General features: G+C 43.5%; 1 protein-coding gene across 1 annotated transcript; it reads left to right on the top strand.

Annotated features, from left to right (window-relative positions):
* The first annotated feature begins 714 nt into the window (after window positions 1-714).
* Window positions 715-15,307, top strand: dcaf5 (ddb1 and cul4 associated factor 5). The gene is made up of 9 exons (XM_046413041.1): window positions 715-1,361; window positions 2,563-2,706; window positions 4,067-4,103; window positions 4,233-4,372; window positions 5,770-5,899; window positions 7,078-7,291; window positions 10,555-10,621; window positions 11,578-11,705; window positions 13,239-15,307. Exons 1-9 carry the CDS (start codon window positions 1,145-1,147, stop codon window positions 14,562-14,564), a joined length of 2,403 nt encoding a protein of 800 aa, XP_046268997.1. The 5' UTR covers window positions 715-1,144; the 3' UTR covers window positions 14,565-15,307.
* Window positions 15,308-15,744: the final 437 nt, after the last annotated feature.

Below are 15,744 nucleotides of genomic sequence, written 5' to 3'. Positions count from 1 at the left end.
AGAGAAGACAACCTCAGCACAAAGTCTTCAGCTGTCGTCCATTTGTCATGAGCAGCGGCGAAAGGAGTACTCCCATCACTGTGAAAATGCTACGCGAAAAGTTGAAAGCATTATCACACACTGTATTAACAGTAAAAGTACACATCATGAAAAATGGACCCTTTCACTGGTTATTTTAATCATACTATTGGATAATTATTGATGGATTGCTATACAGTGTGTCATTTTTTGTAGCAGGTTGGGGTGGAGCTAATTTTAAATGCTTTATACTGTAAAAAAATACTATAATACAGCTTAACCTGCACCATAGAAGATGATCACACATTTTGTACATGTAATCTGATTAAAAATGTACCAATTAAAGTAAAAGTTTAAAGTTACACAAAATGAAAACACTCATTTTACTCAAGAACAAATACTTCAAAACTGTACTCAAGTACATTTCAAATAAATGTACTCTCCACCACTGGTAACATGAGCACAAATGAACATGAATTAAAACTGTTTCATAGGTTCCATTGGTGGTAGAAGTACTCAGTATTAATGCAGTACAAAAACTCAAGTTACAAATAAAAGTCCTACATCACACATGTCACTTAAGTAAAAACACCAAACTCTTTGGGTTAAAATATACTTAAAGTACCAGAAGTAGAAAGTACAATATTTCCCTCTGACATGTGGTGGAGTAAAAGTATGAAGTAACATGAAATGGTATTAACAAGTACTCAAGCATAAGTACCGTGTATGAGTAAATGTACTTCGTTTTGACCTAAAAATGTGGAATGTGATGAGTTTACACTTAATAGCTCTCGTTGAAAACTATTGACCAGACTTTCAGGTTATAAAACGTGAAATTAGGGCTTTCGGTTGTGGATAAAAGTCGGTGGAGCCCTGGCTGGTGATGCTGAGTGACAGCCAGGGGGAGAGAGAGATCCCTCACCGGAGCAGGAAACTGCTGCTGGGACTACTGAGAAGACAGAGGAGGTACAAAACAACGTCGACATCAGCGGGAAGGCAGCGGGGTATCCACCATAATGTAGACCCAGCAGATCAGGAACAGCCGTGTGCCACTTGTACCGAGTATCACGAACACATGTCGAGGGTGCAGCGCTGAAAACAAAAGAAGAGCGGGCCGCAATTTTGCATGGTGACAATGAAGGAGCTGAAGGGCTGTGGTATGCGCTCCTCGGTGGGCTTTCTGTCCCGCAGAGAGCTGACTGGGCAGCCGCTCATGAAGGAGGAATTCCAGAGACGCAGGCTGGCAGGCTGCACCAGCCTCTACAAGAAAGATATGCTCGGACATTTCGGCTGTGTCAACGCCATTGAGTTCTCCAATAACGGCGGGGAATGGCTCGTCTCGGGTAAGTTGACAAATCCCCCTTCCACTGCCTGTGACTGTTTTATTTGTTAGCATGCTAACGCTAACTAGCCAGGCAGTCAGCTGAAGCCGTGGGCTCCGTTAGCCGCTGCTAAGTTAGCCTAGCCTTTCTCGTTAGCTTGTTAACGTCAACAGTAAGCGGCACAGAGAACAGCATCCCCGGACCGGTCCCGTATGTCAGCCCGTGAGCTCATCACCGTAGCCTCTTGAGTGCACATGTTTTCTTCTCTGATGTGTCTAATCATGGCTCCCTCCACTCATCACGTTGCTTGTTTGTGTCCTGAGATGGTTGAAAGCCATCATATGGCCTAGTGTGATAGCCTTGGCTTGCCTTTTTTGCTGAGGATGTTTACTTTGCACAATAGAGCTGCAGGTAACTTACTCAGTTTCAAAAATATGAGCTTAACTCCACTTTACCAGCTAAGTGAATGTATAGGTGCACCAAGTTAACTGTGATACATGCTGTCCCTGGCCAGTTATTAACTCTGACAGACCATGAAAATGATCACCCGATCTAGATTTTGCATGATTTGCATCACCCATTTGTGTTTTGAATTTTGCTCTGGAGTATTGTATTGTATGCAATCTACAAAGTAGCATATTTACAGGCTGTGTAGGGCTGCGGCCAACCTGTGTGGAATAAACAGTAACTGATTAATCAGTTATCATGTATTCTATGAAATGCCCATAAATGACCATTACAGTTTCTCACACTCTGTGGGAAGGATGGAGGCTTTGCTTAGATGACTTTATGACTTTACATATTAATGAAAATAGTTCCTGATTGACTTCTTGCACTAAGTGGTTAACTAACTGTTGTCACTCTAAACCTTTCATTTCAAACATTTCATTTCATGTCAAACATTTAAAAGAAAGTAAAGAAAGTCTAAGTCTAAGTCTAAAGAATTTCCCTTCGGGGATAAATAAAGGAATTCTGATTCTGATTTCTGTTATGAATTACTGAAGAGTTTTGCCTCTTCAGGACTCTTTTTGTTTAATTAAATTAACCAACCTATGAAAGGCACACGGTTGAACTGCATGCGACTACTGTAGACACATGCAACCTGTGACACGGGGTCATAAATTAGACCTGGCTTCACCTTAAAGGGTCAAACAGTTTGGAAGCCACAGCCCAAGACAGTTCTGCGCATTATTGTCAGCTGGTGGTGTCACTTTGTCCTCAGGAGGAGATGACCGCCGGGTGCTCCTGTGGCACATGGAGAAGGCCATCCACGCTCGGTCCAAGCCTGTGAAACTGAAAGGAGAGCACCTGTCCAACATCTTCTGCCTGGCCTTTGACAGTACCAACAGAAAAGTCTTCTCTGGTGGTAAGAGCAAGAAAAACCATACCTGATCTCTGCACTTTCACTACAGCAATTTTTATTCCTCTTTCTTTTACTGGATGGAGTTATTGAAGGAACAAAATGAACTACAAATCAAACAACAGGACACGACAGTCAACGCTAAAATTAGAGACACTGCAGGTGCTGAGTAGTCAAATACATGAAATCTAAAAAAAAAAAATCCATATTTTAATGCACACAATACTGGACAGAAACCATATCTTAGTTTTTACTTCATCAGGCTGCAAAAGATTCTATTAGATATGATATTTAATGGCTTTAAGTGGTTGCAGAAATGTTGCACTTACTTCATTGCACATTAATGCTGTTGGCTATGAATAATGGATGGGAAATTATGGGTCATAATTCAAGTTGCTAGAGTTGGTGAATTAGTTTGGCGGTATGTGCTGAATGCTGCTTACAAGAGGATAGTCAAGAAGATAAAATATTGATGATGTTGCATAAACATTTAGTTGTTAGTTGATAGATCATTAAAGCTGGGTTAGGCAATATATTTGTAGTGTCACTGGGCCAACATTCAATAATGACCTTTCAGCTCAATGTTGCTGAAGTGGTCTGAGAGAAAACCAGACTTCTGCACATCCTTTTGGCTCCGCTTTCAGGCTTCAGCAAATCTCGCCTGTGACTCGCCTGGGACTCCGACCAATCACCTGTCATTTCAGAGAGAGAGAGAGACAGAGCGCCATATTGGTTGTTCTGCAGGTGTAGATTCACGTGCACAACCGCTCAGGTGGTGAAAACTGGGTTCAGTGGTGGACAATCCTGCCACCTGTGATTTCCAATACTTTCTTCGCCTCAAACTGCATGTGGTGCAAAACGTGTGCAGCCACAACTCATCTCTGCGCCGCGTTTTGGGTTGAGGAGGGACCGGACCAGCGACTCTCTGAAGTTGCTCAAAAACTGTAAAACTAATTAAAATGATAGAAACTTATCTCCTCCCACATTTTTTGCTCAGTAAACACCAAACTTGTTGCACACCATCTTCAGCCTGTCCAGCTTTTCGGGTTATCAAAAACTGAGCACACAGTGCATCAGAATGTTTGACTGTTAACAGATCCTGGAGCTTCTCCCTAAACAAATCCCCAGTCTTTGTGAAAAAATGAGATCATGCTGGATGAGGTTTATTTCTCATTTATCTTCCTCCTCCTCCTCCTCCTAAAAGCAAACTTGAACTTGTGAGTTTGCTGGGTGCGGTTTAGTCGAGGGATTTGAGGTGGAAGGTCTTGTGTAGATTTTTTTTTGACAGTAGCGTTAACTAACCAGACATTTAATCCTGTGCACCTTCACTTTGTGAGCCACAGTTTGTCTGTTTGCTGTTTTTCAGGAAATGATGAGCAGGTGATCCTTCACGATGTGGAGAGGTGCGTAAAATCATACTCACTGCTGTAGCATGAAAAGAGCTGTTATAAAAAGCTTTCAGCTGTCCGGCGTTGCTTAATGTTCTTAATGTTTACCCTAACAAAACATTGGGATGATTGTTGTTCCCGCAGGAGAGAAACTCTGAACGTGTTCCTGCACATCGATGCCGTGTACAGTCTGTCAGTCAGCCCGGTCAATGACAACGTGTTTGCCAGCTCCTCCGATGACGGACGCGTTCTCATCTGGGACACCCGCGAGCCGCCAAACGCAGGTGAGCTGAGGCGGCGCGTGTGTTCCTGTGAAGCTCATTGGTTGGTGATGCCACATTTAAAGTTGATGCTCAGGGCTGCGAGCCATGTAGAATACATCACTTTAACAGCTGGGGTCTGATATCTCATAGCCTCACACTTCAGCAGTATATGTTTTCAGACTAACAAAGGATTAAGAAGAAGACGTAGAGGTCATGTTGCCTCAGGCTCCCAAATGTTCTGCACTGGAATGAGTTAGGAGACTGGTGCTCAGTCTGATTTAGAAACATAACACAACATTAGCTTCACTACATAAAAACGAACCTGTGCAGTGGTCTTAGTGATGATAGAAACACACAAGCAGGCCTAATATCTGCTACATGTCTTCTCTTTTGTTGTCTCTCTCACAGGCAGTCACATAATGCGTTTAAAGTGTCTCTGCTGAGACTTAGTGAGACTTGTTGATAACTTTAAAAATGCAGTGGATCAACTTGCATGACGTCCACATCCTTCTATTTTAGAAGCCTTCCTTGTGACCAAGTTGGCCTAATAATACATTTAGCAGTAATCGGTATTCCACGTCTGCCAGCAGGCTTTTTAAGACGGGCCGTTTCGTCACTGAAGTCCCAGATGCATTTCTTTGTCAGTCTGTCTATTCGTAAGTGGTGTTAAATTATTAATTCCACTGCATTTAAGTATAATAAATTGTTTGGGTTAAAATGTGAGTGTTTGGCTGTTGACTGCCCTCTGCTGGAATTTCAGAGAGGTGTAACTGGATTGTAGAAATTCAACGTGACATAACACGTTTGTGTGGCGTTAGTCTGACCAGAAGTATAAATAAGCGTCTACAGCCATGCTGCTGGATCACTGAGTCTGTACTTTGGCATGTTGATGGCTTGAGCTAAATGCTAAAGTCAGCATGCTAACATACTCGGGACACACACTGACATTCAGCAGGTGTAATGTTTACCAGGTTCGCCATCTTAATTGAGTGTGTTTGCATGCTCCCATTTGCTAATCAGCACTGCAAACAAATCCCAGCTGAGGCTGATAAGAATGTGATTAGTTTTGTCGTTAGATGACGGCGCTCAGTGAAGGTTCAGGTGATCAGCAACAATACATTTAATCAATTCATGGATTTCTGCATCAGATTTCGTGGTAGTTTATTCTGTGACGCATTTCACACAAAACAGCAAACTTGAACCTTGTGGTGGTGCTGAAATGAAAACTCAAAGTCAGTGTGGATGAACAGCAGCACATGTTTGTGTTTGTTTGTGCTGTGATGTTGAGATATGGAGCAGCAGCAGCCCGGCGCTGCCTTCCCTCAGGCCGTGCTGCTCGTGTGGCTGCCGTCACAGGAGACGACAGACGTGTTTAATAATCTTGTAGCAATTCGTTAAAATCTCATCTCTTCCCGTAGAGCCGTTCTGCCTGGCCAGCTACCCCTCAGCCTTCCACAGTGTGATGTTTAACCCTGTGGAGCCCAGGCTGATCGCCACAGCCAACTCCAAGGAGGGAGTTGGATTATGGGACATCCGCAAGCCACGCAGGTAGTTCTCTTGGCACATTTTTCAGCATAAAATTCAACTTAATTGTTTCCTGTAGGGAACTGAGCTTTTATTGCAAATTTATTGACAAACCTACTGCATTACAAGCATGGAAATATGCTATAGCAGTGGTTAAAAACTTTCAATAAATAGACTAAAATAATTGACAGTTTCTTCATTTTAGAAGTTTGGAAAGTGGCAAAACAATTGTCACTCATTTTATTCGTTGTATGGTGTATTTTCATTGACATTTTCCTATCGTTTATGAGTTGTTTGTGTCTGCAGAATCAGTTCACGTGCACGTTTGTCCTGCCCGTGTCCACCAGGTGGCGCTGCAGCCTTACCGTTAAACTAAAACCCAGACTGCCTGACTTTGAAACGTTCAACGTTTGAAATGTTTATACCACTAAAATGATTTAAGTGAAAACACTTGAATTGCCCTGTGAGTGTGTGTGTTTACTCGGGTCAGGTCAGGTCATTAATACACAAGTGACGGCTCTTTCATTAAAAGTAAATGCTGAATCATTTCTCCTCCTCCACTAGTTGGCTCTGCTTCCCTGCAGAGTGCGTGGGCTTGCAGTCTTCTTAGAAATTCCTTCAATTTACGATTAAGTTTAAAAATAGCTTCCAGTCGAAGTTTATTAAGTGAAGTGCCTGTTTTATGCCACTATAATTTAATGTTAGACAGTCCCTTTAATCTTTTGATAAGCTGCTTACTTTATTTCTACTAACGATGTTATTTGCGTCTGCTTTATTAAATACTGTCTGCTTTATTAAATACTGGTATTTAATTAATATTTTGTATTAAAATGTGCCTTACAAGTATCTGAAAAAGACTGGAACATCAGCACTCAAGAATTTGCGAAGTAAAACCCAGCCAGCGAGTGATTAATTTACAGGAAAAGGACAAAGAGAAACAAGGCAGACCAAAGAGGAGTAAAGTCCGTCCACAGATCCAGTTTAGTGTTGTTCTACCAACACTAAAGTGTAACATCTGTGATATTAGTTAACCCCTTAGAAATCCATTCAGGCTTCTGACTCGAGAGCAGTGCTCTTGTTCTATTGTTAATAACTGACAACTACAAAGAAAAATAGAGATATTTGTGATTTGGTCAGATGTAGAAAAAGAGTGAAGGAAGTTGTATTTGGGCCTGACGTGTTCCTTCCCTCTGTTCTCTCAGCTCATTGCTGCGTTATGGAGGCAGCATGTCCCTGCAGAGCGCCATGAGTGTTCGCTTCAACAGCACCGGCACCCAGCTGCTGGCACTGCGCCGCCGCCTGCCGCCCGTCCTCTACGAGCTGCACTCCCGCCTGCCCAGCTTCCAGTTCGACAACCAGGGCTACTTCAACTCCTGCACCATGAAAAGCTGCTGCTTCGCTGGGGACAAAGATCAGGTCGGTCATCGCAACACGCGACTTCTGAGCTTCTGACCTGCTGCTGCTGTCATAACTACCACAAGCAGAGAAGACGGAAACTTGTTTAATACAGCAATGACACATTTATAAACTCTAAGGCTGTAGAAAATCATGGCAGAACAGCAAAAACGAAAAACAAGGAAAGTAGAATTTGAAGGCATCTGCTTCCAGTTCTAGTTACGATCCAGTGCTTCCAAACAGACCTTCATCTTCAATACAGGGATACACAGCATGAAATCTAATACAGGATGTCTGAAAGTTTCCTTTTCATCCACACGTGCAGCCAAAAAGGCGATGTCTTGCATGCATATAACATATTGCACTCAAGGGTGTAATTGCACTCTTGATACAGCAAGCAGATTAAGAATACAGAAGTGATGGCGAACAGTGGAGCTGTTGTTTTGTCTGACTTTGTGGTCGCTTAAAATGAATTGTAAGGAGAAGAACGAGAACATGTGGGATCGATAGAAAGAATAAAAATAGAAGAATATATTTGGTCCTTCTGTGAAATCGGGGACTGTTGAGCGCTGGAGGAACACCAGAAGCCCCTGTGCTCAGCCAGTGGTCCTCCCGTTGGTCCTCCTCAGACATGACATCACCCAGCAGTCATGTTTATTATGTTAACATTATCCTCCAGTGTCCGCACAGCTTATGAAGGCTTAACAAATGATCCCTGGCTACATGGGTGAAGGAGGTGGTTTAAAGGTTACAGGATCAGGTCAGGACTGTACCGGAAAGTTGTCGGGTTGAGTCTGCTCACCCGCTGCCAAGTTGGACAGGAAAACTGGACCTGGGTTTAACGAGAATTGTGGAGGAGCAAGACCACTGATCTCTGATCAGTAGACAACTCAACTTTGATTGAGTGTAGTAATAACATTTTACAAGGTTTATATTTTATATTTTAACTGATTTGGTCTAATTAGGATGCACAGTATTTATCTGGCCAGTAATTATTGAACTGAAGGTATTTATCAATATTTGAGAAGTTATAGTCAATAAATTGAGCAGATAATATGAAGCCAATTCTTTCATTGACTTAACAACTGCAGCATCCACACGCTCCATACAGCATGCTGTTGTCCTGCTTAAGACAAGCTAACCTTTAAAATACAAAAATGTGAATTTATTGGTTATCTTTTCACTGGCCAAGAAGAAAACGTTTTTTTTGTGCTCCTCCTCTGAAATTAATAACAGCTATACACCTGAATCGCCCTGTTTAAGAAAAAAAAAAAAAAAATGTTGGTGCTTTAACTTCTCACCTCGCTGCAGTGATGTAAAAGTGTACTTTTGGTGATGTCGGTACACGGTGACATCACTGTTAGGTGCAGTCTTACAGATGCAACAGCAGCACATTTCTGACCACAACCAACCACACCCAGCAGCACAGCTTGGTGTGGTCACAACCACAGCTTTCCAGTCTGGTATTAAGTTACTCTTTAATATGTTTTCCCACTCATGATTTTTCCTTTTAAAAATGACTTTTTAATTGTAAATACACTTTCATCTACGGTCAGGCAGTTTGACGATTAAGGACCAGAAAAGCAAACTCTTATATCTTGTAGCACTCAGCGACATACCATTACATTACATTTGTCTGGTGGGCTGCTGTGTGGCAATGCTGGATTTTGTGATTTATTTGCTTTTTCTTATTGCATCTTGATTTGTCAGGTACATGACATCCAGTGTTAGCCAACAGCCTGTCCAGTTATTATGTCCACAAACTGTTTCAGACGTCATAGAGGTTTGACCACATGATTTACTCCATCGCTCTCACAGCATTCAGACTTTCAGAGACTTTGTCACATAGACTCCGAACCACAGACGACAGAGGATTTTCTCACAGTGATGTGAAAGCAGGGAGGTGCAGAAAGGCAACTTACCACGCAAAAATGATGGAAAGGAAAGAGAGAGGGAGTTGAGGGTGTGACATTCCTACTCGACACGTCTTCTGGGAACCTGAGGCGGAGCGCACAGGTGTCCACTTCAGATTGTCTTCCTGTGCCCTGAAGCTACAGCTACAGTCCCTGTTTCAGAAATAATGATTTCTCATCACTGCAGGTCATTCTTTTGAGCAAGACTGATATTTTTCACCAACCTATGAAAAGTAATATTTTGACAAAAACAGTGAAAATAGACCAGCCCACGTGACTGCAAGTCTTCACGTTCTAGAAAAAGTCCCTGGGACTGTTCGAAGAGAACTGAGACCAGCAGAATATTTACAGAAGGAAATTGAAGACATTTGTTTAAAGCGTTGGCAGATAAAAAGCCGCATATTTCCATCTTAATGTACGTCGTCTCGTTGCGCCCTTTTCTTCTGCAGTGTCGCCTGACTGGAACGTGAAACAACTCCCAGTATTCGCATGACAGCAGTGGATGGAAACACGCATAAATTCACACATCCTTCTGACGATTTTCAGAAAATTCAGTTCAAATTTGCAGTACATTGGGATGGAGAAACCTTGAGACATACGCTATGTGCACAAAAGTATTGGGACAGCTCACATTACATCATCAGGGACTTTAAAGACATTGCATTCCAAAATACCTAGACATTAATTTGGAGGTGGTTCCCCCTTTGCAGCTAACGGCTTCCACTCCTCTGGGAACCATGTCTTTATGGAGCTTTGTGCACTGGGGCACAGTCATGCTGGAAGAGAAAAGGGCCTTCAACAAACTGTTGCCACAAAGTTGAAAGCATAGCATTGTCCAAAATGTCTTGGTATGCTGAAGCATTAAGGTTTCCCTTCACTGGAAGTCAAGAGCTGAGCCCAAATAGCCTGATGCCACACCTGAATTTGCTAATAGAGAGGAATGTGCCAATCTATCCATTTTCTATAGCGCTTATCTGTCAGGGTCGTGTGAGGGCTGGAGCACCATGTGTCCCAGTACTTTTGTCTATATAGTGTATGTATGTACAAGAACCAAGCACACCACCCCCACTCAAATGCTACCTTAAGTGACACGTTTAAATGAAACCATCTGTTCACAAAGTTCAATAACGAGCAGCAGGAGCTGAGTTTGGGTCAGCCTGTCATGTCGTGTCAAGAGCACGTTTGATCCACGTTACGAGACAAAGCGCTGCGATAAGATCTGGTGGTTTTGTGCCATACATTGACCGCCTGGGGTTTGTCTCTCTCAGTGTGTGTGTGTGTACAGTTTTCTTCTCCCTTCAGATGGAAAGTTTTGTCATACAAGATGGATCAGACTTAAATTTCTAAACATCCCTCTGTTTTCCTCTTCAGTACATCCTGTCTGGGTCAGATGACTTCAACCTCTACATGTGGAAAATCCCAAAGGATCCAGAAGCAGGTGAGTTACTGAATCTGTCTGCACCGACCTCCTGTTTATGTGGACGTATGCTGGTGTGTAGGCCGTGATTTAGCTTGTGTCTCCGCATGACAAAAGAAGTGGAATAATATAATCTTCTGCTTCCCAAAGTGAGGTTGTTCATGTTTGTCTACGCTGCTCAATACGTTTGGTTTCTTTTGTGTGTTTGGTTTGTGTAAGATTCACCGAGTTCATCAGAAAACTTAGAATAGTTTAAAGGACAAAGTTATGTGTGATCCTCCAAGGTTAAAGATTTCAGTGGCGTCAGGGTAGGAAAAACAAACCAGATTCCAGTCAGCGCAAGTTTTAGTCCCAGATGAGTCCCAGAATGATGGACGTGTGTGATCATCAGCCCAGACTGTGGTTTGCCTTCAGTTCATTTGGTCACTATATGCTTTCCAGGCAGGAGCCACTATCAGATATCCTATATCAACATCTCATTTTATCATCTTCCGGTTTGTAGTTTTAAGTACAGCTTCAGTTCTTAAACAAACTGCAAAATGCTTTCACTCGTCCAAACTCGGTGAAAAGTTAAGGCAGAAAAGTTTGAAGTGACTGTGAGCTCATCTCTGCTCACACTGGAGAGAAAATCCAAAAAATGCAACAATCCAAGATTGAGGTCGCTTGTAGCTCTGTAGCACCACCTGACACATTTATGGATTTTATTTTCCCTCGAGTTACTCACACTGAAAATATGTGCACCGGGCCTATTTGGTGTCAGACTAATGGCACATTATGAGGGCTGCATTAGTGCCATATTTTTCAGAGCTTGTTTTTTCTTTTTGTTTTTTCTCAGAATATTCAGAAGCAGGTTGGATCATCACGGCTGTCTTTGTGTGGCTGAATGTGTCTTAATGAGTCCTCGTCATAGACTTGTACCACTGTGACTCTGACCTTACGCATTGGTGTCACAGTAAACATTATGTTCTCACTTCAAGGAGGCCCTGGTCGTGTGGTAAACGGGGCTTTCATGGTCCTGAAGGGTCACCGCTCCATAGTGAACCAGGTTCGCTTCAACCCTCACACCTACATGATCTGCTCCTCCGGCGTGGAGAAAGTCATCAAGGTCAGTAAACATCACGCGTGTAGACACTTAAGACGTCTGCGTTTTTTACAGACTGGATTGAGACCCTTAAAGGTGAGTTACAAAGAAGTAAACGTTACATCCACTGCAGAGTGAGGACGAGTGGTGGGAGAAATTGTTCTGTAAATGGACCGAGTGAATTTGAGTCTCAGGTGTTCAGACAGTAGACCTGCCCTTAAGTGAGACACTGATGTCCACTGACACCACTGAGTAGCTGACTGAGCGCTGAGGGGAATGAAAAATGACTATCACTGACTGTCGTCTGTAGCCGATGATGCTGGGAAGACGAATGGGTCCACAGATACAGTATTGCTGAAACCAGCTTTCACTGTAGCTCAAGTTTGATCAGGCTGCAACATCAGGGTTTGTTTTTTTATTTGCTGCATTTAAAATTTAAGAACCTAATGACGATAGAATTTACATTGCAAGCCATTTACTCAATCCATTTAGCCTTTAATGGTGCGAAATGAGAAATTCAAAGGCTATTCAAGTCTGGTTAGAGCCTGGAGGGCATTTCAAATCTGAGGGAAAGAAAAAGATCACAATTCAGATTGTGATTGTGATTAAATAGCTCATGATATTATCACTGTTTTGGCCAGATCGCACACCCCAGTGCTGCACACAGCAGCTGCGTTCGTATATTCAGTCTTATTCAGTGCAAACTTTCTGAGTCACCCTCTGAATAAACCAGCCAACGTTTGAAGTGGACTCAGTGTCTCTCTGATTTTTTTGACTGACTCAGCTAAGCATCATCAGTCAGTTATTTTGCCTTTGCTCACAGAAAGACAACACACGTTGTTTTGTTATCCTTTAATCATATCGGGCCACCAATCCCCTGACTCGTTCTTTGTGTGCATATGCATTTTATACCTAAATAACACTGTGATATACTACCTCCTGTTGAGGTCTGTGACTGAAATGAGTCCAAGAAGAGAAACTGAGTGCACTTCTGGTTTTTTGTTTTACTTTTAAAATTAGGTAAACCAAGAAACTATGGGAAGTTATGTCATAGTTATCTCATAGTCACTTCTACATATGTAAGGTTTCTATCACAGAGTTCTGACTTTCTGACTTTCTCCTCTGGCTGAGATGCGTATCAGGTCAAGGTAATCATGTGGTTCTCACTCAGATTATTATTTTATTTGGGTTAAGTGCATGTATTAAGTCTGAAAATCTTTTTATTAGAAGGAGAAACTACACACACAAAAGCCTTTGCACAACCAAAGATTAATGATCTTTTTGTGTCAGTATGGTAACACAAGCGCTCTGTTTTGTGCATTTTACTGTACAGAGGGAAAAGTGATCGGGGTCCAGGTGTTCTGTAACATGAGGCTATCAATAACAGGGACTCTTTGAAACTGACCTGGGCCTCTCCACTCTCTCCTTTTGCTCTTCCGTGTTTCTTCATTTTTCATTCTGTCATTTTGCCTTCCAATCTGTCCAACTTCTTTGCCATCCTTGTCACATAATTCCTCCTTCTGTCATTCCTCCCCACTGTTTCTCCATCCGCCTCAGGTGTGGAGTCCCTACCAGCAGCCCGACAGTCTTGGTGATCTGGAGGGCCGTGTGGAGGACAAGTCACGCAGCCTCTACACCCATGAGGAGTACATCAGCCTGGTGCTCAACAGTGGCAGTGGTCTCTCCCACGACTACGTCAGCCAGTCCATCCAGGAGGATCCCCGCATGATGGCTTTCTTTGACTCACTGGTGCGTCGGGAGATCGAGGGCTGGAGCTCCGACTCTGACAGTGACCTGAGCGAGGAGGCCATCATGCAGCTTCACGCCCGAGGACGCCGCACCACGCGGGCCACACCAACGGCTGCCACCGCTGTCTCGGCTGCTGGCCACCACAGTGACTCTGACAATTCGTCATCTTCCTCCCTGGCCGGACCGGATGCATCAGGGGGGGAAGAGCAAGCCGGAGTGGAGGCAGAGGGGAGGCAGAGGAGACGAAGCAGACATCAGCAGCATCAATCTGGCTTCCTTGTGAATGAGGACTCGGACTCAAGTGAGTTTTGGCTTGATCCCATGCCCCGACCTCGCTCCCCAAGCCCCAGAGACAACTCCACCCTGTCCAGTCCCACCTCGTCTCCCTCACTTCCTGCGGGAGCCTCCAGCTCCTCCACGTCCACCTCCAGCTCCAGCAGCGACGATGAGGAGCGCCGTAGCGCAGTGAGGCGACGCAATGTCATGAGGCGGCGACGCATGCGTGTTGCCTCCAGAGCTGGGGATCGACCAGACTCTGTACAGGCTCTGTTTTCAGCCGTCGACTCCTGCAGTTACCCATCAATATCAATCGACGACCTGTCTTCCTCCTCGTCGGGCGAGGAACAGAACTCTCTCCAAATCAAGCCCCATGCTGGCGCCGCCAGAGATGAGGAAAAATGTCTGAGCCCTTCTGACTTTGTGTGCCTGAGCCCAGAAATGTCCCCAGAGAGCCGAGAGAATGAGGAAGGGAGTGACAGGACTGAGCTGGAAAGGCATCCAGCTGCATCTCTGCCGTCTCTGGTTGGACACAGGACAGAAGAAAGGGCTGCTGCACAACTGGCTTCGGACAGCTCTGATAGCGGAGAGGCTTGTAGCAGCTCGGGGGCTTTGGACAGAAACTCCCAGAGCCAGTGTAGCCGTGGGGTGAACGGGCAGCACCGGACTGTGGCACCACATGAGAGTGAGAACCTCCTCGTCTCCTCAGAAACAGAGGAAGAGACTGGCGTTACACCCGAAGACACGAGGCCACAGAGAGAAAAAGGCCTGGCACAGAGCGCTCTGAAACGGACTCATGTGGGATCAGAGGAGGGCGAGTCAGGCTCCTCACCCTCGGAAAAGAAGCTAAAAACATAACGACATTTCTTCCTCAAGCCGGAAAGAAACCATTTGTTAGCAGGTTTAATTTAGGAAGTGGGCTTTTCTATGGGTTTTTACAACTCAGCTTTTTCATTTTGCGTCTTGTAGTCATGTGACCCATATGAACTCACGCTGATTCTGAGCAGAAGATGTTAAGGAACTTTAAAAAAAAAAAGAAAAAAGAAAAAAAGTGTGATCGATTAATTTTTGTTTCTGAACAAATTGTACAACGTCATCAATCTTAAGGTCAAACCGAGGATGACATTAAAAGATAGAAAACATACAACGTAAGACAAATGTTGTTGATAACAAAGGTATTTTAAGTGAAATGCATTTATATTCATGCAGCACCAGTGTTTCTGTCTCACGCTCTGGTTGGATTCGGAGCTCCTCCAACCATAACTAAATGGAAAAAAGGAAGAAAAAAAAAAGGTCTTATGGAGGACAAAATATTTGCAGCATTTTCATTTCTACAGTTTCACACCGAGCGTAAATCTGATTGGGCGTATTTTCATTTTAAAGTGATTCTCGACTAAGAAGGCTTCAGGGGGGTCTGAAGAATTGACTGTGTCTCCATAGAAATCTTATGGAGCACCATTTGTCGCAGCTGTGCATTGAAATGATGCTTTCAACGTCTCTACCAGTTGTTTTTTGTCTCATTATCCAGCCTCTGGGTACCATTACAAGCCAGCGGTCGCTTTTGTTTTCCTGCAATTAAAGAATAATTTGTTCTCCAGTGACAATCGTGCACTTCATTCCTCATACTTCGCTTATTCACAGTGGAGTTTGATTGGTGAAATATTTGCTGTCTGTGACACCTAACTGTCTCCAATGAGCAGAAAATGAGTGTAAGGGAAGATGTGGGTCCTGCACCACCAACTGCTAACAGAGTTGCAACGGCAGCGCAGCCTGTGAATGAAGTCTGACCATGACCTTGAGCAACCACTGTTGACCGGAGTAGAATAGTTACGTTTGATGTGGAGGGATGCTAAGAAGAAATTTTAGTACAAGAGTCATGGGTCACTGCATTTAAAGCAGCTGTCGGAAGTGAATTTTATTTGTTTGAATGTTTCTGAGCACTTTAAGAATCTCTCTTACTATGATTTTAAAGGTTGTGCTTGCTTTCTACACCTACTCTTCTGCCTTTTAATTCTCAATGTTTTGAATGTTCAGTTTT

The sequence above is a fragment of the Scatophagus argus genome, chromosome 15 (genome assembly GCF_020382885.2).
Source record: "Scatophagus argus isolate fScaArg1 chromosome 15, fScaArg1.pri, whole genome shotgun sequence".
Taxonomy (NCBI): Eukaryota; Metazoa; Chordata; class Actinopteri; family Scatophagidae; genus Scatophagus; species Scatophagus argus.
The sequence above is the reverse complement of the archived record's forward strand: the minus strand, read 5'-3'. Positions and strand labels throughout refer to the sequence as shown.

Bases quoted from the DNA above. Each gene is read 5' to 3' on its own strand.
- dcaf5 (XM_046413041.1), top strand. From the start codon at position 1,145: ATGGTGACAATGAAGGAGCTGAAGGGCTGTGGTATGCGCTCCTCGGTG. The intron at 10,622-11,577 runs GTGAGTTACTGA...TCTCACTTCAAG, and splicing joins CCCAAAGGATCCAGAAGCAG to GAGGCCCTGGTCGTGTGGTA. The intron at 11,706-13,238 runs GTCAGTAAACAT...CATCCGCCTCAG, and splicing joins GCGTGGAGAAAGTCATCAAG to GTGTGGAGTCCCTACCAGCA.